General features: G+C 40.3%; 1 protein-coding gene and 1 pseudogene across 3 annotated transcripts; both read left to right on the forward strand.

Annotated features, from left to right (window-relative positions):
• Window positions 1-12,512, forward strand: part of LOC102862186 — a 30,392-nt pseudogene extending 17,880 nt beyond the window's left edge.
• Window positions 12,513-20,046: 7,534 nt separating this feature from the next.
• GADD45A (growth arrest and DNA-damage-inducible, alpha) lies at window positions 20,047-22,882 on the forward strand. 3 transcript variants are annotated; one of them, XM_006879781.1, is made up of 4 exons: window positions 20,047-20,090; window positions 20,587-20,688; window positions 20,935-21,172; window positions 22,186-22,882. In XM_006879781.1, the coding sequence occupies exons 1-4, from the start codon at window positions 20,047-20,049 to the stop codon at window positions 22,297-22,299; spliced, it is 498 nt and encodes a 165-aa protein (XP_006879843.1). In that variant the 3' UTR covers window positions 22,300-22,882. The 3 variants fall into 3 exon arrangements, with proteins under 3 accessions (XP_006879843.1, XP_006879845.1, XP_006879844.1); XM_006879783.1 differs by lacking the exon at window positions 20,935-21,172; XM_006879782.1 differs by lacking the exon at window positions 20,587-20,688.
• The last annotated feature ends 2,726 nt before the right edge of the window (window positions 22,883-25,608 follow it).

Genomic DNA, 25,608 nt, shown 5'->3' on the forward strand with positions numbered 1-25,608 from the left:
CACCAGGGCTATGCAACCTAGAGGAATGTCTGAACAAAAACAATTTTTGGGGTTTTGTTTGTTTGTTTGTTTTTAGTCTTAGCAGCCTGGCACGCCCAAATGCTGGGAAACTCCCTGCCCCAGACTCCCATTCATCTGGCAAGTCTGCTCTACCAACCCCCTCGTGGGCCTCAAAAAACTACCACACGTGCTCGGAGTCCTCAAACCTAACTTGCCTCTAGCCCATTATTAAATAGAAGTGGTTAAATATTAAATAGAAGAAGGTTAGAGCAGAACCTGAAGGCAAAATGAGTTGCATGAAGAAGTGGCCCAAATACCCATGGTCTCCACTCTTGCCACATTACCTTCTGTCTCCTAGTTGAAACCTATGACCTTATCAGCAGTTACTTATGATCATTTGCTATGGAAAAGGAAATATGTGTCTGGTTTATAGATAATTCTACATGACATCAGATGAAGTCCATGTGTAAATTTGCCATTTAAAAAAAGATATTTGCAATAGATAAATTAGTGAACATACAAAATTCAATGAATCTATTTCCAGCCTCATTTCTGTCACCAACTATCATTCCTTCTTCATTGTTTCCAACTTTTGCATTCTAGTTTATTTTTATTATTATTATTATTATTATTATTATTATCACATCTTGATTGCACGTTTGGTCCATTTTGGACTGCAATATTTGGTAAAAATCTTCAATTTCCTCTTCTTTGACTTTAGCTATAGAAGCATATGTTTAAATAATAGTCGTGTTAACAGTCTTGTACATATATGGATAATACCCTATCTCTCACAACTTCATTACAGAACTTGAAATGTACTTTTTTACTAGGAATGCAACACTATTTTTCTTCTGTTTTTCATTCTTGACATAGTATACCATATGATTATCTGATCCAAAGTGGCCAAAGCTAGTCCATCTCATCTAACTAATACCTATAATATCAATGTTCGTGCATTCCATTTCATTTTGATGCCTTTGATCTGCGGTGCTGGAGAAGAGTATTGAGGGTACCATGAACTTCTAGGAAAACAAACAGATTCATCCTGGAAAGGGTCAAACCGGGCTCCTTAGAGGCAAGGATTCTGAGGCTCCGTCTCACATACTTTGGACATGTTGTTAGGAGGGACTGGTCTTTGGAGAGGGACATCATGCTTGGTAGGTTGGAGGGACAGCACAGGAGGGGAAGGCCCTCTATGAGGTGGATTGGTTCAGTGACTGGAGTAATCAGGATGGGTGTGTCAGAGATGGTGCGATTGGCACAAGACAGAGCAGAGTTTAGGGCTCTTGTACATAGGGTCGCTATGAGTCACAAGTGACTTGATGGCACATAACAACAACAACAACTACATTAATACTTCTTAGATTCCATGTTTCAGTTATTAAAGGATGTTTGCCAGCATTTTTCTTCATTTCAATTGACTTCCAAGTTTTGGATCTACCTCTAATGCTGTAACTATTTGTGTTCCTCAATTGTTTATTGGGTGTTCAGAAGCCTGTTATTTAAGTAGTGGATGGCCAATCCTGCTTTCTAATCTGTCTTAACCTGGGAGCTCTACTAAAACCCTTCTACCAGTAGTGGCATTTGACACACCGATAGCATAATTTTCAGCATCACAGCAACCCACAAGTTATTTCAGTACAGCAAACTGACAGAAAAGCACTGTACTAATAGAACAATGTATTCCCCAAACACAACAAACTGACAGTTTAGTGTTGTACCTCTAAGAAAATATGAAGAAAAGATATTCCTATGTAGCCTTCACATGATGCATAGTAATCAGACTGACTACATTTGTGGAAGGAATCATTGCAAAATCTCAATATCAGCAATCAAAACTAGCCTAGGTCTTCAACAAATGGTGCTGGTAAAACTTGACTGCTACCTGCAGAAAGCTGAAATATGATCCACATCTCACACCATATACAAAAGTCACCTCAAGGTGGATAAGAGATTTGGGAGTAAAACCCAAATCCATAAACCTCAAACAAACAGGGATCAAGCTTAGAAGCTCTAGTCTACTGTATAAACAGTCTGCCAAAAACAGCCAGAAATGTACAATCTGAAGTGGATAGAATTGATGAATGGAATCTTCTAACGATTAAATCCCTGTGTTCCTAAAAAACTTTTTCCAACAGGGTGAAAAGAAAACCTACTGACTGGGAACTAACATTTGGCAATACCATCTCAGACAAGAGTCTCATAATGAAAGTTTATAGACTACTCCTGAGTCTCCACAAGAAAAAGTCTGATAACCCAATTACAAAATGGGCAAAAGACATGCAAAGAGTTTTCACATAGGAAGATATTTGAATGGCAAACAGACACATGAAGAAATGCTCAAATCACTGGCAATAAGAGAGATACAAATCAAAACCACAATGAAATAAAATATCATCTCACTCCAGTAGCAGTGGCAAAGTTTAACAGGACAACAAGTAATAAATGTTGGAGAGGATGTAGAGAGACAGGAACTCTAATACACTGTTGATGAGATTGTAGAATGATACAATGTCTCTGGAAGGCAGTTTGGCATTTCCTCAAAAAGCTGAACATAGGAATTCCATATGATCTAGCTATTCCATTGCTTGGAAAACACCCTGAGAAAATGAGAACTGAGGCACAAATGGAGACTTGTACATCAATGTTCATAGCAGCATTATTCACCATCACAAGAACATGGAAACAGCCAAATGTCCAATCACAATCAAATTAATTGAAAGATTATGGTACATTCACGTAATGGAATACTATTTAGGATGGACTAGAGAGCATTATGCTAAGTGAACCAACTCAGTCCCATAAGGACAGATACTGTGTAAGACCATTATTGTAGGATGAGTATGAGGATACAAAGAAGAAGGGGAAGAGCAGAGGGCTGAGGATGGGGGGGAATGGAGTTAATCATAGGGTCACATAGTTTGATGGGGGAGGGTATGAAGAAAGGGGAAGGATCCGATGTGAAAAACAGTATATACAAACTTCGTAAATAAACCAGTATTTAAAAAGAACAACAACAAAAAAACACCCCAAAACAACTAATATAAGGGTGGACTGTGGAAAAGACCATCAATTAGGGCAACATTTTATTTTTACTAGAATAAACACTTACTCTGGATACAGATTTTCCTTCCTTTAATGAAATGTTTTGCCAGGACTAGTATACATAGATTCACAAAATTCCGTTTCCATCATCATATATCACACAGCATTGCTTTGGATTAAGGGATTCACTTCACAGCAAATGAAATGCTGTGGTCATAAGCAATGGATTTATCATCATGAGATTAACTGTTTTATCATGTTTTCCATTATCCTGAAGCAGTTGTCTTGATAGAATCATGGAATGGCCTACTAAAGACACAGTTACACCACCAGCAAAATGGTGATATCTTGTATGGATGGGGCAATGTTCTCCTGGAAGCCTATATATACTCTAAAGCAGAAATGGAGCTATTTCTCCAGTAGCAATGATTCATGGGTCAAGGAACCAAGGGGTGAATATGTAAGTTGTACCCCTCACTATTACGCTTAATGACTCTCTTGCAAAATTTTTGCTTCCTGTATCTGCAATCTATGATCTGTGGATATTGAAGTCTTAGTTCCAAAGGGAGAAGTACTCTCACCTGGAGACACAAGATGATTCCACTGATCTGGACTCATGCCTTTGGATTAGCCTGTGAAGAAGGAAATAGCTGTATTGTCTGATGTGATTGATCCTGATTATCAAAGTAAAATATGATTGGTATTACATAATGGAGGTAAAGAAGAATACGACTGGAATACTGGAGATTTATTAAGTCATCTTTTAGTTTTACCTTGTGATTTAAGTAAATGGAAAAGTATGACAACCCTATTCTGGCATGATTGTTAATGGCCTAGAGCTTTCAGGAATGAAAGTTTGGGCCATTCCACCAAGCAAAGAATAATAACCAGCTGGAGTCCTTACTAAGGGCAAAGGGAACACAGAATACGTATTGAAAGAAGGAAATTCTAAATACCAGGTACAGTTACCTTGTGATCAATTAAACAAGAATTGTCATTTTTATGAGTATTTTTTATGAATATATGAAATTTTTTTCACTCATTAAGGTAAAATGTACATGTGTTAGTTGTATCATGTTAGGCATGATTGTATAATTTATTTTGTTTAGAAATTATATATAATTTGAGGAGATGTGTATAGGTGTCAGGTGAACAAGAGGTGGACTGTGGCAGTAAATATAAACATGACCATGATCTCAATATAATATAGCTATCCTATTGTTGTTGTTACTTGTTGTCTAGTCAGAACTGACTCATAGTTGACCTTCCAGTGGGTTTTTACAAGCTGTAAATTGCATGGAAGAGGAATGTCCATATCTCTTCTATGGTGCAGCTAGTGAATTTGAATTGCATGTCTATGGGTTGGCAGAGTGACTTCTTAACAGTAGGCCCCCAGAGTTCCACATACCAATCCTATGTGTGGTAAATTCTAACCTCTGACAATAATAAACTCTGTAAGGCGAACACTGAGAATAAGACTCTCAACACACTTAATTATGCCATGTGAAACCTATATCCAGACCAGGAAAATGTTGTCCAAACTGAGCAAGGAAACACTGCCAGGTTCAAAATTAGGGAAAGTCTGTGTAAGAGTTATATCTTTTCTCCATACCTATTCAATCTGTATGCTGAGTAAGTAATACAAGAAACTAGACTCTATGAAGAACAGTGTGGATCAGGATCAAAGAAAGACTCATTGTAGAGTTTCTCTTTCAATATGACTTTTACTAATCATTGTTTGGCTTTTCTGTAGATGTGCAGGAATATGCTAATGGGGCACATTAGCCTATCCAAAAGGGGATTGACTATGTATCATTCATGGAATTGGTGAAACTCAACAGTCTACAAGAGGATTGGCTAGTCTCCTCACTGAACTGAGCAAGACAGCAGTGATAACAGACAGATCTTCTGACACCATTGAAGAAAAATCAAAACAATATAGGACCACCACCCCCCACCTCACCCCACTCCCCCCACCCCACTTCTGCATTGGTTACACTTATAACAGCAATACCTGTGGTCAAACTGCAGATGTGATGTGAGATAGGACCTTGGTGGGAGAGAACCAATATTGGCAGGACTGAGAACTTGGGAACATCGACCAAAAACCCATAAGGTTCGAGGCTGGGGTGCCTGTGTATACATTTCAGGAGCTGTCTTGACTGTATTCTGTTATTAATGTGTATGACAACATTTTTACTTACCCAATATGGTTCTGTGTAGTCTGTGAGCTACCACATCAGATTTTGGACCCAGCAAAGCAGTAAGACTGGTATTAAGATGAGTATAAAGAGGTAGGGGAGTGTGGGGGATATGTGTGACCTCATAGAAATTGGTTTTGTTATTGATGCTGTTGACAGAGGCAATTCCCCTTTGTGAAGTTGGTAAATGTTAGATATGGCTGTCCTCAAATGACCCTTGCAATTTTTACACTCATCAACAACCTATAGCAGATGACACAACCTTGCTTGTTGGAAGTGAAGAGAACTTGACATGCTTGCTGTAGAAGATCAAAGACTAGAATCTTCAATATAGATTAAATCTCAAAATCAAGAAAGCAAAAATTCTTATCACTAAACTGACAGGCATTGTGTCATGATAGATGGGGGAAAGACTGAAGCTGTCAACAATTTCTCCTTACTTGGATCTATAATCAACACCCTCGGTAGCAACGTCAGGAAATCAGCAGATGTATTGCATTGGGAAAGTCTACAGTCAAGGACCTCTCCAAATTACTGAGTAACAATGATATAAATTTGAAAACTTAGGTGCACCTGATTTAGGTTGTAGTCTTTTCAATAACTTCCTATGAGTCTGAGAGCTGGACAATGAAATAAGGATGGCAGTGGAATTGATATCTTTATGCTGTAGTGTTGGAGAAGAGTGCTGAATACCTCATAGACTTCTAAAAGAACAAACAGATCTATCTTAGAGAAAGTACAGCCAGAGTAAAAAACAACAAAGCTTCTTCTCATCTATTTTGGGCATGTTGTTGTTGTTGTTGTTGTTAGGTACCAGAGAGTTGAGTATGACTTGTAGCAACTCTATGAACAATAGATCTGGACCCTGTTCTATCTTGTGCCATCCTCACAATCTCCGACACACTCAAGCCTATTACTATAGTCAATGTGTCAATCCACCTGGTTGAGGATCTTCCTCTCCTTTACCATCTCTACACACTTCCAAGCATGATGCCCACCTCCAAGAAACAGCCTCTCCTAGCAACATGTCTAAAGTAAGTGAAACAAAGTTTTATCATCTGTGCCTCCAAGGAGCACTCCGGCTGTACCTTCTCTAAGAAATATCTGTTTGTTCTTTTGCAGTTCATAGGATATTCAATACTCCAACATCACAGTTTAAAGGCATTCCTCCTTCTTCTGTCATTATTATTCATTTTTCAGCTCTCATACAGTAAGTGATTAAAAAGACCATTGCTTGAATGAGGTGCATCTTAATCATTAAATTGGCATAATTTCTCCTCAATAACTTGGAGGGGTCCCTGACTAAAGACTTTCCCAGTGCAATACATCTCCTACTCTTCTGACTGCTGGTACCAGGTGTATTCATTGTTGATCCAAGTAAGATGAAGTTGTTAACAATTTCAATCTTTTCTTCATCTATCATAATGCTACCTATCGGTCCACTAGGGAGGATTTTTGTTTTCTTAACATTGAGATGCAATCAATTCATATTGAAGACTGCAGTGTTTAACATTCTGCAGTAAGTGCTTCAAGTCTTCCTCACTTTGAGCAAGCAAGGTTGTGTCATCTGCATAACAAAGGTAATTGATGAGTCTTCCTCCAATCCTGATGCCACATTCTTCTTCATAGAGCCCAGCTTCTTGGAGGATTTGCTCAGCATACTGATTCAATAGGTATTGAGAAAGGATATAACCTCGACGCAATGTTCTCTGATTCTGTTTGCACAATAGCCCCTGAGTTTAGGTATAGGTTTCACATGAGTACAATTAAGTATTTTGGGATTTCCATTCTTCTCAATGTTAACCAGAGTTTACTATGTTTCACACAATCAAATGCCTTTACATAGTCAATAAAGCATAAATAGATATTCTTCTACTATTCTTTGCTTTTAGCCAGTATCCATCAGAAATCAGCAACATAGCCTCTTCTAAATCCAACTTGAATCTGGCAGTTCTCCACCTTTTTACTGTTCTAGCCATTCTGTGTGGGCATGCAGTTGTTGTTTGGTACTCTAGAGTTAAACATGACTCATAGGGACCTCTCAAGAGTACTGAAGAGCAATGATGTCAGGCTGGAGACTAAGGTGCACCTGATCCGGGCTATAGTCTTCGCAATTATGTGCTATGCATCAGAGAGTTGGACAGTGAATAGGGCTGATAGAAAGAGGATTGATGCCTTTGAGCTGTGGTGCTGGAGAAGAGTGTTGAATATACCATGGACTGCTAGGAGAACAAACAGGTTTGTCCTGGAGAGGGGGAAGCCAGAATGTTCCCTAGAGTCAAGGATTCTGAAGCTTCATCTGACATATTTTGGGCATGTTGCGAGGAGGGACAGGTCCTTGGAGAGGGACATCATGTTTGGCAGAGTGGAGGGGAGGCGAAGGAGAGGAAGACCTTTGGTGAGATGGATCGATTCTGTGACTGGAGCAGTGGGAATAAGTGCGTCTGAGATGGCTAGGTTGGCACAGGATAGAACAGCACTTAGAGCTCTTGTACATAGGGTCGCTATGAGTCGCGAGCGACTCAATGGCACATAACAACAACAACAACAACATAGCAACCCTATGAATGACAAATCAGAACCCTGTCCTATCGTGTGCCATCCTCACAATCTCTGACCCACTTGAGACGACAGCTGCAGTTACTGTGTCAAAGCACCTGATTGAAGACCTTCCTCTCCTTTGCCATCCCTCCATCTTCACAAGTATGAATGTCCCTCTACAATGAACAGCCTCTCCTAGCAACATCACCAAAGTATGTAAGACAAAGCTTTATCATATTGGTCTCCAATAAGCACTCTGGCTGCACTTTCTCTAAGACATATGTTTGTTCTTTTGGCAATCCATGGGATATTCTTTAACACCACAATTCAACGGTATCAATTCTTCTTCTGTCATCCTTAATCATTGTCTAATTCTCACAGCATAACAATTGATTGAAAAACATGGTGGCTTGAATAAGGCATATCTTAATTCTCAAACTTGCATCATTGCTCCTCAATAATTTGGAGAGGTCCCTGATTGCAAAGTTTCCCTGGAGTGTAGTACATTTCCTAATCTCCTGACTGCTGGTACCAAGTGTACTCATTGTGAATCCAAGTAAGATGAAATTGTTGACAGTTTTAATCTTTTCTCCACCTATTATGATGTTACCTATTGGTCCATGGGGAAAGATAGTTGTTCACATTGACATCCAATCCATATTGAAGGTTACAGGGTTTAACATTCTGCAGCAAGTGTTTCAAGTTCTTCTTACTATCAGCAAGCAAAATTATGTCATTTGCATAACAAATGTTATTGATGAGTCTGCCTCCAATCCTGATGCCATATTCTTCACAGCACCCAACTTCTTGAGTATTTTGCTCAGCACACAGATTGAACAGGTATGGAAAATGGACAAATCTGACACTCATCTTTTCTAATTTTAAACCATTCAGTGTTCATGTGCTCTATTCACACAATAGCCTCTCAGTCTAGGTATATGTTTATAGGGTAAGTGTCCTAGGACTCCCAGACTCTGGGATTCTCAATGTCAGCCATAATTTTATATGTTCCACATAGTCAAATGCCTTTGAATAGTCAATAAAACACAAATAGACATTCTTCTCATATTCTTTGCTTAACACAGGATCCATCTGATATCAGCAATGATATCTCTGGTGTCACAGTCTCTTCTAAATCTAGTTTGAACTTCTGGAAATTCTCTTTTCTGGCATGTTGTTAGAAGAGGCTATTCGTTGGAGTGAGACATAATGCTTGGAAAAGTTGATGGTTGGTGAAAGATGAGAAGACTCTCAACAAGATGGATTGACACAGTGACTGCAACAATGGGCTCAAGTATGTCAGAAATGGTGAGAATGGTATAGGCTAAGACAGGGTTCACACCTGTTCATAGAATTGGTATGAGTTATACTCAACTTGTTGGCACCTAACAAGAGCATGATGCTAATAAGGCAGGATTATAGATGGTTCTGCAAAAATATGGTCAATCTTATTGGATGATGAGAATGTCTCCTCTATGATGTGGCTATAGATATATTTGAGCTCTATGGCAAAGCTAGGGAGCAATCCATCCTATATCTGGCTAACAGAGATCTGCTATGCTTGCCTACTTTGGATTCACCAGTCTCCCAAGTCAGCCATTTCTGACTCTGTTTCCTGATAATGAGCTTTGGGCATATCAGCCTCCGAAGTCAACAATCTACAATACAAAGCCAGCAGCCTGAGACCCTGACTACCTGTTGTCTGTAACTTGGAGTCATTAGGCTCTCCAGTATTAAGATCTGATCATTAGAAATTGATTTTTAGCGATAGATAGATAAATAGATAGATAGATAGATAAATATTTAATGGCAAGGAGTTATGCTGTCAACCCAAAGGCATGTGGTTTAAATCCATCAGCTGCTTCTTGGGACAAAGATGCACAATCTCCTCCTGTGCAATTTATAGCTACCTCTGAAAACCCACTGGAGGGTCAGCTATGAGTTAGTTCCAGTGTGATGGCACACACACACGTATAGTTGTTGTTGTATGTTTAGTACGAAGAGAGAGAGGGAGGGAGACAGGCTCTAGTGGCCTAATCCATAGGGAATTATGCTGCTGACACAAATATGAAGGCAACCTACCAGCAATTCTGCATGAGACTGATGGACAATCTCTTATTATTTATACATCAGAAACACAATGAATACATAAGCTTAATTGGTTTTACTTCTTGGTCAGTGAAATTTGAATAGCAGGTAATAACATAAAATGATTAGCTTGAAAATCAAGAGTCCCAAGGCTTCAATGTCATGATTCTGAATATAAAAGGATAATTTCGTTAGGATAAGAATATATCTTCACGAAGGCTGCATAATGAAGAAGGAAGATTAAAACATTTATGTCCTTTATGGTTTTGGAAAAGAACATTGAATATGTCATGAACTGTCTAAATAATGAACAAGTCAGTTTGAGAAGTTGTACAGCCAGAAAGCTCCTTGGGCTCAAGGATGGTGAAACTGTCTCAAGTACTTTAGATATATTATTAAGAGGAACTAGTACATCAAGAAAGACATCATGCTTGGCTCATGCAAAAGAGAGAAAGACCTTCCGTGAGATGGATTGACACAGTGACTGCAACAGTGAGTTCAAACATATCAACAACTGTGAGAATGACACAGGACTGAATAGTGTTTCAGTATGTTGTCACAGGGTCACTGTGAGTTGAGATTTATTTAATGGCCCCTGACATACTCTGGCGATGCTGCAAGGAGGGACCAGTCTTTGGAGAAGGACATCATGCTTGAAAGGTTGGAGGGACAGCTCAGGAAAGGAAGACTCTGGATGAGACTGATTGACTCAATGACTGAAGTAATAGGGATGGGAGTGTTGGAGATGATAAGGTTGGTACAGGTTAGAACAGGGTTCAGAACTGTTGTACATATAGGGTCACTATGAGTTGCAAGCAACTTGACGGCACCTAACAACAACAAAAACACCACCTAAGATATGTTGAACACACAAGAAGGCATTAAGGTGACTATATTAATTCTTGGTATATTAAAACATCACCACACATGGTGGGTAGTGAGGAAAACAGGAAAAGAATGAAATTGCATTGGAACAGATGAGCAGAAAGACTATCTGAAAGGAACATATGAATTGGTCATTATACATACAATAATTAACAATCCGGACAAGAGATGCATCACAAAGTGGACTAGACAAAGGGGAAGTGAGGCAGAGGGAATAAATATATGACAATGAATGAATGAAAATCCAACCTTTCTGTAAACTTCCATTAAAATCAGAATGTTTTAAAGAAGAAATCAAGAAAAACAACAAATCACACAATGTATGATTTAAAGGTACATCTAGTTATTATTTCATAGTTTCTGGACATCAAAAGTCTGGGCATGACTTAGCTGAGTTTTATGATTAGGGTCTTATAAGGCTAAAATCTAGGTGTCAGCCAGGCTGGACTGGCTAGTGAGGGATCCGTTTCCAAGCTTCCCTAGGTTCCAGCTGGCAGATGCTATTTCCTTGCAGCTGTAGAATTTATGGCAGCAGGGTTCTTTCAAGCCTGCAATGGACAGTCTCTGGTATTTCCAGTCCTTTTAAAGGGCCCACTCAATTAAGTTAGGTCCACCTAGGATAATTTCTGTTTCAATTAATTAAAAGTCAACAATCAGCAATCTTAATTACCGTTAAAAGATTATTTTACTTTTGCCACCACACAATATAGGGTTAAAAGCTCATCTACTTTTCCATCTTCTGTAGGTTAGAAACACATGGCAGGCTCTGCCCACATTGGAGGGGAGGGAATTACAAAGAGTGTAATGTCAAGAGGTGAAGACCCTGGAAGCCACCTAAGAATTCTGCCTACTACAGTGATGTCCCAAGAGACTAAACTTTTATCTTAAAATCAAATCCACATTTTGATCCTAAAGCAAGACACATTGTGGATGGATTAAAAAAAAAAACCCTTGCTTGAGTTGGTGGGGTCCTACAATGGCTGCCGGGCAGCTGGTTTCTGGTTGAAAAGACATGGAGGGGACTACTGCCTCCTGACCGAAATGAAAGTGAGATTGAGCTGATTTTGAAGATGAAGTCACATCAAAAAATTCTGCTCTTCACTCGCAGGAAGTTGAAGATAAGATGACCAGAAAAATAGAAACCTCTGATTTCCCAACGGATGATCCAAAACTGGAAACAGAGGGAGATGTAAATGCCTCTCAAGAGTGTTCTTTTGGAATTTCCTTAAGCATGTGGAATATGTTTCAAGAATTGCAGAAAAAAAAAATCAGAACAGAAAGCCTCATCCTCAGGATTCAGGAGGAGAAGAGGAAGAGGCTCTAGGGAAGGTAACTTGAAGAATGAAGAAACAATTCATAATGTATAGTCCCCAAACGATGCACAGTGGAAGGAGCTTACCCAATATTTTGGAGTCAGTGATCAATTTGATTCCCCTCTGAAAAAGAAAAAGATTGACAAACTGGGTATTGAAAAGAAAATAGGTCAGCCTGCAGATGAGTGGAATATTGAGAAGGCTGAGGAACTCAGCAAACAGCCTTGCAAACAGCCAACTTGAGAGATTGGTGTTAAAATTGCCAAAGTTATTGCCTAGCACAACTTCGTAAAAGCCAAAAACAATGCTGAAAATTCAGCAGGTTGTTTTTAAAAAGAAGAAACTTGCATGGGGATTTGAAGCAAAGAAAAGATGGGGAACCAAAAGCAGCATGGGATATATGCAACTTGCCAGAGTTCTTCGTGATCTTTCTTGACTCTCAAGCATGCAATTTATTGAGATTTTCTTGCTTAGTGTTGGAGAAGAGTATTGAATATACTGTGGACTGCTAAGAAAACGAACAGGTTCGGCCTGGAGAGGGTTAAACCAGGCTGCTGTTTGGAGGCAAGGATTCTGAAGCTTTGTCCAACATACTTTGGACATGATTCAAGGTGGGACCAGTCTTTGGAGAAGAACGTCATGCTTGGGAGGATAGAGGCACAGCACAGGAGAGGAAGACACTCGATGGATGGATTCAATGACTGGGGTAATGGGAGTAGGAGTGTCAGAGACAGTGAGATTGGCACAGGATAGAGCAGGGTTTAGGGCTATTGTGCATAGGGTCACTATGAGTTGCAGATGATTCAATGACACATAGCAACAACAACACATTTAAATATACCAAGAAACTGAGAGAAATGGAAAAATGAAGCATAAAATTTGGGAGTTGATTATCAGATCTTTGCAATCAATTTCTCTAAGGCGCTTATCCTATTGAAGCAGAGTATTCAGTTACGGGTATAAGAAATCTAAGCACACACACAGAAAGGTATGGCAAGATTGATTAATTTGTTTATGTATATCTGTAATAAAAGCCAGTTTTACTTTAAAAAAAAAAGAGACCCCAAACAAAAATCAAACCTTGCTTTAATGATCTTCAGAAAAGGAAGATCAAGGCTGCATCTGGAAACTAACTTCACCAGACTTCTAAAAAAGAAAGAAAGAAACCCAAACAAAAGAATCCCCAAGAACTTTATGATTTCTCAGAGTAAAATTTAATATGGTAGATACATCTGTCACAGTCAAACTTGTGGGGTTGGTTTTTTTCCCTTTGGTGTGAACAATGCTCTTTCTAATACTAAAATAAAAAGCATCCTATTTCCTTCAGATGTTAAAGGCTTATTGTTTAAAAAGGGGGAAAGTTCTAATTATGTACTTAGAGTGAGTTGTTGTTATTGTTGAGTGCCATTGAGTGGAGTAGACTCATAGTGACCCTAAGAACAATAGATCTGAATTCTGTCCTATCTTGTGCCATCCTTATCATCCTGGACACATTTCAGTCCATTGCCACAGAGGCTGCTTCAATCTATCTCACTGAGGAACTTCCTTCCCTTTGCTGACTTTCCAAGTAGGAAGTATCTTTCTAAGGGAACAGCCTCTCCTAACAACTTGCCCAAAATAGGTGAAATGGAGCTTTACAAGCTTTGCCACCAATGAACATTTGGTTGCACTTAGTCTAAGACATACCTATTTGCTCTTTTGAGGGTCCATGGGATATTCAGCTTTCTTCTCTAACACCACAATTGAAATGCATGGATTCTCCTTCTGTCATCCTTATACATTGTCTTGCTCTCAGATACATAGCAGATGACTGGGAAGACTATGGCTTGAGTCAGGTACACCTTAGTCTTTAAGCTGACATTATTGCTCTTCGGGACATTGGCAATATCCCTGACCATGGAATGTCTCAATGCTATATATCTCCTGATTTCTTGACTGCTGACACCAATGGTGTTGACAATTTCAATCTTTTCTCCATCTGTTATGATGTTGTCTGTTGGACCAATGGTGAGGAATTTTGTTTTCTTGATGTTAAGATGCACTCCAAATTGAAAGCTGCAGTCCTCGATCCTCTGAAGTAAGCACTGAAGTAAGACCTGCTCACTTTTAGCAAGCTAGGTTGTGTCATCTGTATAATGAAAGTTGTTGATGAGCCTTCCTCCTATCCTGATATTGCACTCTCCTTCAAAAATTATTTATCTCCATCCCAAATTATTTACTCAGCATACACACTGAATAAGGAGAGAGGATACAGCCTTGGTACACATCTTTCCCAATTTTTAACTATGCAGTGTTCCCTTTCTCTGAACAACAGCTTCTTGGTCCAAGTATAGATTTCATATAAGCATAATTAGATGCTCTAGAATTCCCATTCTTCTCAAGGTTAGCCATAGCTTATGATCCATACAGTCAAATGCCTTTGCATAGTCAATAAAAGACAAAATAGACATTCTTTTGGTATTCTTTGCTTTCAGCCAGGATTCATCTGGTATCAGCAATAATATCCCTGGTGCCACAGCCTCTTCTAAACCCAGCTTGAACTTCTAACAGTTCTCTATCAATGTACTATTCTGACTGGTTTTGAATTATCTTCAACAATATTTTCCTTGCATATGATATTAGTGATATTGTTTGATAATTTCCACATTCTGTTGAGGTATCTTTCTTGGGAATGGGTGCAAATATAAATTTATTCTAGTCAGAAGGTCAGGTATCTAGCTGTCTTATAAATTTCCTGGCATAGACTGGTAAGTACATCCAGGGCTGCGTCTATTATTTGGAACATTTCTATTGGTATCCCATTGATTCCTGGGGCCTAATGTATACATGATAAAAGTAAAAAAAAAAACCTAAAACAACTTCATAAAGACCTTTCGTACACAAAGCAAGTAGCAAAGCTAAAAAATTTCCATAATTCTTGAGCACATATTTCCACTTGATTGCTAAATACAACCATTTGGCATCCTTTCCAAAGATAACTGCAGTTAAACTACTCAGGGCTACCAGGAGTAGTTTTTAAAGTTATTTATTATACTAGAATTCTCATATTGATTGTTAAAAATATGTGTATTTTATGTTTATCTAGGGAAATTTATCTGATTTACCTACAAATAGTAAGTTCCCTTTCCCCCTCCCTCCAGGGTAAATAAACATTTAAGAAAAAAATCTATGCTCATTCTAACACATAACTATATTATAAATGCAGCTACATGTAGTTTCTGCTTCTAGCCACAAAGTCTGATTTTGAAGATAATCACTGATGAAGCATTCGAGGTAGCAATAAGACAAAATGATGTAACTTGTGTGAGTCAGAAAGCATGACAAATGAATATTTTTGAATACTGGAAGCTCAGGCTTATCTCATAGAGAAAACCCCCACAATCCTTTAACAAATACCTTTCTCATGAGGTCAAATAAAGCAGGCAATATGGTTGTTGAGTGAGAGGCTAGATCTATATTAAGAATTAACAATTTTATGCCACATTTTTATTGCACATGATGAACACGATAGGGTATTATTACAACTGTGGTTCATTTGAATTGGTGTAAACAATACATGGGTTCTATTGTTCTACAGCTTCCATTCAGATGACTAAAGTCATGGGACTTTCAGCATAGCTAGCTGATGACAGTGCATAGTATTTTGTCCTAAAATCCAGTTCAAGCATAAACTTATCTATTAGATCATAAGGTTTTTAACAGCAAAGATCAAGAATATAGTTCTTGGGTTATGTTTGTTTGCTTTCTAATTAAGATTAAATGTGAAATACTTTAGAGGGGGATTTATATGATTTACAAAACTGAAAAAAATTGTAAGATCTTGTTCAAATTTTGGATTGTAGTCCACTCATTATACATTGACTGTGTTTCTACTAAAGGCAGGCATAGTACTTCTTGTTGTTGTTATGTGCTGTCAAGTCACTTGCTACTCATAGCGACCCTATGTACAACAGCCCTAAACTCTGCTCTGTCCTGTGTCAATCGCACTGTCTCTGACACTCCCATCCCGATTACCCCAGTCACTGAATCAATCCACCTCATAGAGGGCCTTCCCCTCCTGCACTGTCCCTCCACCCTCCCAAGCATGATGTCCTTCTCCAAGGACTGGTCTCTCCTTACAACATGTCCAAAGAATGTTAGATGGAGCCTCAGAATCCTTGCCTCCAAGGAGCCACCAGGTTTGACCCTTTCCAGGATGAATTTGTTTGTTTTCCTAGCAGTCTATGGTACTCTCAAAACTCTTTTCCAGCACCACAGCTCAAAGGCATCAATTCTTCTTCTATCCTCCTTGGACATTGTCCAACTCTCTGATGCATAACAAGTGATTGCGAAGACCACGGCCTGTATCAGACACACCTTAGTCTCCAGAGAGACACCATTGCTCTTCAGTATTTTGGAGGGGTCCAAACAGCAGACTTTCCCATGGTAATATTCCTTTTAATTTCTTGGCTACTGGTGCCAAGAGTGTTGACTGTGGAGCCAGGCAAACTAAAGCTGTGAACAATCTCAATCTCTTCACCATCCATCCTGATGCTGTCAATTGGCCCAGTGGTGAGAATCTTTGTCTTCTTGACATTGAGTCTCAATCCATATTGGAGGCTGCAGTCCTTGACCCTCTGTAGCAAGCGCTTCAGGTCCTCCTCAGTTTCAGCAAGCAGGGCTGTGTCATCTGCCTAAGGCATAGTACTAGGTGCTAAGAATATCAAGTTGGTAAAGTCACAGTCGCTGCAGCGATTTTTTATTATAGGAAGTCTGGGTTATGAAGTTCTGACTTATGTCCAACTCACACTTTTAAACCAAAGTGGTAAAGTTTATTATACTAAACTTTTGAGATGAAAATAACGGTTTGTAATCACATGTAGGTGTTACTTTGCAAGATGCATCAAACATTATTCTTTTAAAGATATTTTAGTGTACTTAGAAATGTTTCTTTAATTTTGTTTGGTTTTTTACATTTTATTATTTTTTTTTGTGCATGTACTGTCAAATCGGATCTGACTGGTACAGGAGATTTCTCCTCCTTCTCCAGCAGAGCATCTGGTGGATTCAAACCACATATCTCTGGGATTGCAGTGCAGCTTCTTGCCACTAGGCCACCAGAGCTCCCTTTATTTAATGTTTTTATGCATAGAAATGTATACTATTTACTAAGACAAACATCTGACTGACATTAAGACATGACTCATCCCTAACTATTCTAACTTATGTACAGACTTAAATTTATATTTTGAAGATCATATTTATCAATGAAACCTAATCTGGAGATTGCCTCTCCACTTCCTTCTAGAGAAACTCTAAGAAGTATCAAGCATGTAGAATGTTGCAGTTCCGAAGAACACAGCTCAACAATTTCCAAACTGTGACTCAGGCTAGATTGTGTAACTCACGTTTGTTTGCAAAATTGAAAATACCACAGCGCCTACCTAAGTTTCAATTCTTGTTAGAGTTTAAGGTTATATGAGATACACAAGTACCTTAGGGGGAATTAGACAATGAACATGACCATTCCTTTACTTAAATTCTCTTGCCAACAATGCAATCAGGGTGAAAAAATGATGGTGATTCAAATCCACCTGCTGCTCTGCAGGATAAAGATGGGCAATTTTTCATGTGATTTACAGCCTCCAAAAACCCAGTGGAGGGTCAGCAAGGAATTAGTTCTGACTCAACAGGACATGGCCATTCCTTCACTCAAGTTCTCTTGGTGGCAGTGAAGTTAAGGATTGTGTGAAAAGAAAAAAACAACAATGAAAAGGCCCCCAAAACTCCAATGCTTTGACTAAGTAAAACTAGAAACCTTATCCACTACTTTTCTTTTCAATTAAATTAAATCAAAAGAGAACTAAAGAATAGTTTTTCCAGCATGATGCAAACTTAACAAAAGATAAGCCTTTACCAACAAGTTAATTCTCACATATAAGATGTAGTAGAACTGTCCTGTAGGGTTTTCAGGGCTATAAATCTTTACAAAAGCAGACTACCTCATCTTTGTCCCTTGGAGAAGCTAGTGGGTTCAAATCACCCACTTTGTGTTTAGAAGCTGAGCGCTTAACCATTCACTCTCAGAGCCCATGTTACTAAGTGGCACAAATGGTTAATGCACTCGCTCAGCTGCTCACAGATTAGATTCTTAAGTTTCCTCAGCAATGATTTGAAAGAAAGGACTCGTGAGCTCCTTCCAAAAAAGTAGACCACATTGAAACTCATATGGTCTCATATAACTGCAACTGTACCTGACCCTGCTATCTTTGCAAAAAGTTACTTCTGTGGACATTGACTATAAAGAGACTTTACTGATGCCAGCACTGTTTGGAGTGCAAGCATGTGGGAGGCATTTTCATCACTTCTGGTAATTTAAGTAGGTTTAAGAAATGTTTTTGTATTTATTGCATAAATTTGCATAACAAAGAAAGGGACTTTGGGCCCAATCAGTGAAAGTCTATACATTGCAGTTCATATTTCAAAAATGTGCGATTATGGCTTGAAGTTATAAAGGTCTGCTTTCCACCCACAGGTTGCCATTATCTCAAAGGTGAAATTTTAGCATATGACTAAAACATCCTATAGCTCTAGCTTCATGATTCAGCATCTAACGTCAATAATTCACAATGAGATCATAGGCTCTCTGCAGAAGGTACTGACATACTCATTTGCTTTATGAAAGGAAGCTTAGAGCATATTGAGAACAATTTGAGTTTAGGCTGCAGCATGTGTGGGTGTCAGACGTTTGTCTCCCAGCTTTTACTGGCTCAGGAGAATCCTCTTTTGGGGAAAAGCTCTCTGGGAAAGGTGAATTGGGGTTGTCCAGCTGGGATTCACACATGTGGCCGCCAGCTCCTCCGGTTCATCATCAGCTCACGGTTTTTCACTTACACTGGGCAGGTGGGACTCCCTTCTGTTTTCTGTGGAAAAGATTCCAAATTGGTTCCCTGCCACCATCAAACACAAACGTGTTGATTTTTCTCTTTGGAGCTTCCAACCCTTGGAACCTTCCAAAAATAAATCAAACCAGCCATCAGGGCACCGAAATAATACTACTACTAATAAGTGGCTTTGCTCAGACTTACATAAACAACACTTTTGAGGTAAACTTTGCCCCAGAGGTCTGGGTATACTCGTTTTATGTAACCTGCTTGCTAGTAATTACTAGACGTGGGTGCATTAACCCTGGAAATAGATTTTAATAGCAACCCCTAAAAACAAAAGACATGAAACGATAATAGAAAAAAAAGCACACCAACTAGAAAAACACTTGGCAGCTTTCTCTAAACCAAGTTGAAGGCACGCACACACACACCCCACTCCACCGCTTGCGCGCGCGCACACACACACACACACACACACACACACACACACACACACACACTCCTCCACCGCTTAACCACAAAGTCCTTTTCCACAGATGCGCCCAGCCAATGACATCTGAGAGCCAGCTCAAGACCCAGCCCTCCGCCGGGTGCCACCCCGCCTTCCCCAACCCCTCCGCCTCTCTGGTGCCTCCTTCCACGTAGTTCCTCCCCCTTCCGCTCCTCTCAGCCTGGATCCAGGAGTTAGAGTCAAATTGCCAGAGCTAGCTAATTTGCATAACCCAATGGCTGCACCGTATGCAAATGAAGCTGGAGGCGGTTGGCTAGAGGTTGACATGATAACTTGGGCGAGCCAGCCCTTTGTCCTTCAGTGGCTGGTGGGCAGCTGCGGTAGTCTGTACTCGTTCTGCCGCTGGGGCTTGAGGATCAGAGAGCAGGCGAGCGAACTGGGCGCCAGGGGCGGCCGGCGCTGCGGTGGCGGGCGCTGGAGGAGGAGCCCAAGCGGGCTAGGGGCGGCCGCAGCCGGGCAGTGCCAGACACGCAGTGAGATCTGAAGCTCTACACACCGTGACTGTGAAGAGAGTGCAGAGAACCGCCACCGTGCGCGCACGGTGGCAAGAGCAGCCGGCACGCCGCTCTCTGCGGGAGACCAGTAGTTGCAATATGACTTTGGAGGAATTCTCGGCTGGAGAGCAGAAGACTGAAAGGTAAATCAGGCTGTGGACTGTTCGGGCGGGTGGGAATCTCCAGAGGCACTTCCTGAAGTCCTTTCACACACTCTGTGCACCCCAGGTGCAGAGGGCTGGGGAAGGTGTGCGGGGGCGCTCGTGGAAAAGTTTGCAGAGGGCATCTCCCATCTGACCTAGCTCAGACCCACTTTGAAAGTCGGTCAAGTTTCTCCCTTGTTCTTTGCAAGCCGCAGCGCGACTGCCCTGCCCGCGCGGCTCCTGTGGCTGCGCCCAGCTATAGGGACTGGCTGTGCTGTCCAGAGAGGGTGGCAGATGACACTCTCTGGCTTGTTGTGTACGCCGGCCTCTGGGAGTGTGAGATGAGGTGGGTGGCGGGATGGCGGGGAGTCCCAGCTTCCAAAACACCCCAGTGCACCGCTGCACTTGCACTCTGCGAGGGACCAAGGGGTGGTGACGGGCCCCCTGAAGGACCTGGATTGGTAAGACCTCTTCTAACACCGTTGTCCGCCTTTAGGATGGATAAAGTGGGGGATGCTCTCGAGGAGGTGCTCAGCAAAGCCCTGAGTCAACGCACCATCACTGTGGGGGTGTACGAGGCGGCCAAGCTGCTCAACGTGTAAGTGGGACTCTCACGCTTCCCCTGGGGCTGGTACCGCTTCCTGCCCCAGCCCGGCGAGGTCGCTTTGCAGCGTGCCCCGTGCCCCTCGCCCCTCAACCTGCAGCGCCACCTCCTGCTGCCTTTCGCCTGCTTGTCCTGGCTGCATGCTCGGGGTGCGGGTGGGGGGAGGGGAATGGAAGGAACGAGCGACCCACGTGGGCCAGTCGTGCCTCGGGGCTCACTAGCCCCCACTGCTACCCTCAGCGACCCGGATAACGTGGTGCTGTGCCTGCTGGCGGCCGACGAGGACGACGACAGGGATGTGGCTCTGCAGATCCACTTCACCCTGATCCAGGCTTTCTGCTGCGAGAACGACATCAACATCCTGCGCGTCAGCAACCCAGGCCGGCTGGCCAAACTCTTGCTTCTGGAGCCAGACTCTAGCCCGGCTGCGAGCGAGGGCGCCGAGCAGCCCTCCGACCTGCACTGCGTGCTGGTGACGGTAAGCATGAAAAGGACTCCTGGCCTATCCAGTCCTGGAAGAAAGTGAAGGGAGGGCAAAGTAAGTCTCCTGACTGCAGCTCTGGAATGGGTGGGGGTAAGACAGTGGCTGCCTTTGCCCCACTAGAGATTGTGGTCGGACTTTCAGCCGAGATGTGCTAGTTTCATCATCAGGATTTTCCTTGGTACAGAACATGTCTAAGCACGTTAGAGGCTGCCAGCAGCGGAAGAGATCCCTGTGAGTCAGCACTGTCAGGCCAGCTACTCCCTACCTACATCTGCACTACCTCCCGTGACTAATTCCTTTAACAGGGCAGATTAGATAAAGCCAAATAAATTCCTGGCTCGCCCTCATTAAGGAGTCAGCTTCATTCTCTGCCAGTCACAGCTAAAAATAGAAGTGGTGTAGGACACAGACCTTATTAATTCCCTAGAAGTACATTAAGAGGTTGGAGTGAATTTTTTTTTCCATCTTACTTACCCCCCCCTCCCGTGAACCTTTTTTTTTTCTAATAAAAATAGGAGGACATAAACTTTGGTTAGTAAGGGACTTGTTTTCAGAAGTAAATATGATAGCTTTATCTTTTAAATTTTATTGCATTCTGACTAGTTCTAGTTAAGTGGCAGGCTATTTTGCAACTCCTGAGAAATACTGCTCTCATTGTTTGGAAGATAACAGGTGGCCATTCGATTTAACTTCTGTTCAAGCTCATTCCATTGAACCCACAGCATGGAGCTATTTCTCCAAATTGTTTTGTTCAATTTTGCAAGGGTACAGTTTTGCAGAACAAACCTGATATTTTCATGCAAAACTGAATAACTACAATCATGTAAACTTGCATATGCTTAGTTTTGCAGGAAATCCACGCAGGTAGAAATTTTGGTTTTTGAAATGGTCTCTGTTTTGCACAATAAAGATACAGGATGTTTTCATATCTTCCTCGAAGTAGTGTAATTATTAACCAATGCCAATCAAATAATAGTAATAAGTCTGTTTTCCTAAATTTGTTTCAGAATCCACATTCCTCACAATGGAAGGATCCTGCCCTAAGTCAACTTATTTGTTTTTGCCGGGAAAGTCGCTACATGGATCAGTGGGTTCCAGTGATTAACCTCCCTGAACGGTGATGGCATCTGAATGAAAATAACTGAACCAAATTGCACTGAAGTTTTGAAATACCTTTGTAGTTACTCAAGCAGTTACTCCCTACACTGATGCAAGGATTACAGAAACTGATGTCAACGGGCTGACTGAGTTCAACTACATGTTCTAGGGGACCGGAGATAGGTGACTTTGCAGATGGAAAGAGGTAAAAATGAAGAAGGAAGCTGTGTTGAAACAGAAATACAAGACAAAAGGAACAAAACTTACAAAGAACCATGCAGGAAGAAAAAACAAACCATGTATTCATTTAGAATGGTTGAGTTACATTACAATAAACCAAATATGCTTTGTTAAAGTTTAAATAATGCAGCAATTAGTTTTGAATATTTTTGGTTTATATGCCCTCAAGGAAAAGAAAAGCAGAAAGGGTTATTCTAATCATATTTTAAAGCCGTATTTTATTGTCTTTTCATGAGATGTTAAATTCTCAAAGTTTTATTATAAATTGTACTAAGTTATTTTATGACATGAAAGGTTATTTATGCTATGAATTTTTTTGAAACACAATACCGACAATAAACTGGTCTGAATTAATTGCAAAATTTCTCACTGTGTGCTTTTTCTTTTAACTTAAACATTTAAAAATATATTCGGAAACAAACTCATAAAATCATGTCTCATAAATGTGTTGGTTTCACTTTTAAACATTTAGGCTAGGTTTGAGAGTGTAAACTATCCTTTACTCAGTAGATAACATTATAGATTACCTGTTTCAACCTCAGTCTGAAGTCGGGGAAAAAAGAAGAGTTGGAGGTAGTAAAAAGGAATAGAGATTGAACTTGTAAAGTCAGGATAAATAATTGCAATCTAATGTGCTGTATAACAAAGTCAAACACAAAATATTAGGGAAACACAAGAGTGATCAAATCAACTTACAAAAGAATAATAATTTATTTACTGGAGAGTCATCAGTTTATTTGAATCTTAAAAAATGAAGTTTCTTTTCCCCAGCTAGAGTGGAGAAAAGGATAATGTGACAAAGGCACCAGTTTGTGCAAAGGTATGGAGGTCTGAAAGCCCAAAACCTGTTTGGAGAACAAAGACTTAATTCTGTGTGTGGCTCTGGTGTGAAAGATAAGAGAGATAAAGCTGAAAAGGTACATGGGGATTAGGCCCAGACTTGAAGGTCATTCTGTGTCACTCTTAGGCATCTGGCATCTGGACTTCCCTCTGTAAACTTTGGGGAGTCAACAGAGGCTTTAACCACGCAGGGAGTGACGCGACCAGTGTTCTAGGAAGATAACACTGCGAGCTGTTTAAGACAGGTCATTGGCACGAGCTGCTGTAGGTAAGGCCAACTAGGAAGTGACTAACAGTCAAAAGCTATATATTTTGCAGAACTAAATTTAGGAAACGGACAAGAAGAGTTCTGGCAAAGATTTTTGGAGTCCTTAGTCTCTTCTAAGAGCTCCGTGTCTTCCAGCTGGACATTTCTGTTGTGGTTCTAAGAGGTCTGGTTAAAATAATGGGTGAGATGGCAAAGAAGAAATGAAAAGCTTTAGGGGAAAAAAAAATCTAGTTGGAACACTCATTTGATAATTAACTGCAGCAATATTATGTGGAGCTTAGACAAAGAATGCAAAACTGCTTACTGAGGTTTTCTGCCCCAGGATTTTTCTTTGTCTACTTCTCAGACCAATTCTCCATCCTTGCAACCACCACCAATTGCTCTCCTGTTTTCTGTCCTCCCATTCTTGTCACTATTCCATATAATCAGAAAAAAGTAGAAATCAGAGCAGGGAAAAGCAGTCCAATAGTCACAATGATTTCCAAATTCCTGCATATCTTAGTAACAGACTCAGGAGCCCTTCAGCTAGTAAACAAAGTTTCTTTCTCACATAGGCTAGACTTGTGGAGTTTTAGATCTTGTGCAGGCTTGTATCTTTTTTGACAGCCAGAGCTCAATCTAAAACATCTAATATTTCTTCTATAACCAAAAGATTAAAAGCAGTATTGAATAGTAGAACATTTCCCCTTACTTAAAAACTCTTGCCAGTCCTTTCCCACTACCACACAGTAAAAATTGTTCTGCAAAGAGAAATGAAATTAGATAGGCAAAGTGGAGAAAAAGTGCTTTGCATGATGGAAACAGAGCAGAACAGAGTAGCCAGTAGCCCAAATGCTTTATGGCCATTTTCCTCATCTGCAAAATGGAGATAAAATGACCCATTTGTAGAGTCATCTGCCCTATATTATAGACTCTCCCTGCAGGAAGAAACTATTGTCTGGTTCATATTTGTAGGCCCCATCCTTGGCATATTTTCCAGCAAGCAGTAGGTGCTGAAATAATACTTGTTGAATAAATGAATTACTCAAAATAATGAATGCAAACTACCAGGCACAGGATGGTACTCAATACATGGTATCCATTTCTAAAACCTACCTGAGAGCAATAGGAAATCTTTAAGGCATCAGAGAGATCTGTTACTTGTAACACAATATATATATATATATATAAATTTTTAAAAAATACTTCAGAATCCATAATACTTAGAGGTATAACGTACAGTGAACCCTTACGAGAACCAGATCCTAACAATTCTACCACCTTGTTTTTCTGAATATTGAATGTTCTCTGCTTTTGGAGGAGAACCACTTTTCTATCGCTTCTTAAAGTGAAAAATACTTGTTTTTTCTTCTCTGACAGGTTTCCACCTTATATGAGCCTTACTGTAGTATAGCATTGCTTTATTCAGACTGTTTTGTTTCAGGCAAATCTCAACAGTGCAATGCTATTGTTTGGGGATTTGTTTTCTATTCTAACGGCTATAATTCTTTCCTGCTTGAACATAAACAAAGTTAACATGGCAATGAAAAATTCAGTTATGAAACAATTAATTGTAAACAAGTACACGACTACCTAAAAGATTCTACTTATAGTTGGTGATAATATTCTTCAGTTATTTTTAAAACCACACACTTTCTACTGCAAGGAGAATTTTTAAAAAAATCCCCTCATCTATGTAAGGTGTGCTGTATGTTGGAAAAGTGGAAAATACCCAATTATTTCCTCTTCGGCGACTTGACCTAAGTGTCATAAATCACACTGCCTCTTCCTTTCTACAGATAACCAAGGTCCTCAGTAAACTTTTAAGAAAGAACCCACAAAGGTAACTAATACTCTGTGGTATATAATTTTCTAAATAAGAAAACAAGGGTAATTTCTAGGAAAGGACAGGCTGCATACCGTCAATTGGGAACATTTCTAAAGCATGTGTTGAGAGGCCTTCCTGCAATCTTTGTGAAACCATTTCCTCAAATTTTACCTCTGA

This window comes from Elephantulus edwardii, unplaced genomic scaffold (assembly GCF_000299155.1).
Source record: "Elephantulus edwardii isolate Elephantulus edwardi_28Jun2011 unplaced genomic scaffold, EleEdw1.0 scaffold00005, whole genome shotgun sequence".
NCBI classification, from domain to species: domain Eukaryota; kingdom Metazoa; phylum Chordata; class Mammalia; order Macroscelidea; family Macroscelididae; genus Elephantulus; species Elephantulus edwardii.

Coding starts and splice junctions, on each gene's coding strand:
- GADD45A (XM_006879781.1), top strand. CDS start 20,047: ATGACTTTGGAGGAATTCTCGGCTGGAGAGCAGAAGACTGAAAG. Junction 20,091..20,586: donor GGAGAGCAGAAGACTGAAAG/GTAAATCAGGCT, acceptor GTCCGCCTTTAG/GATGGATAAAGTGGGGGATG. Junction 20,689..20,934: donor GCGGCCAAGCTGCTCAACGT/GTAAGTGGGACT, acceptor TGCTACCCTCAG/CGACCCGGATAACGTGGTGC.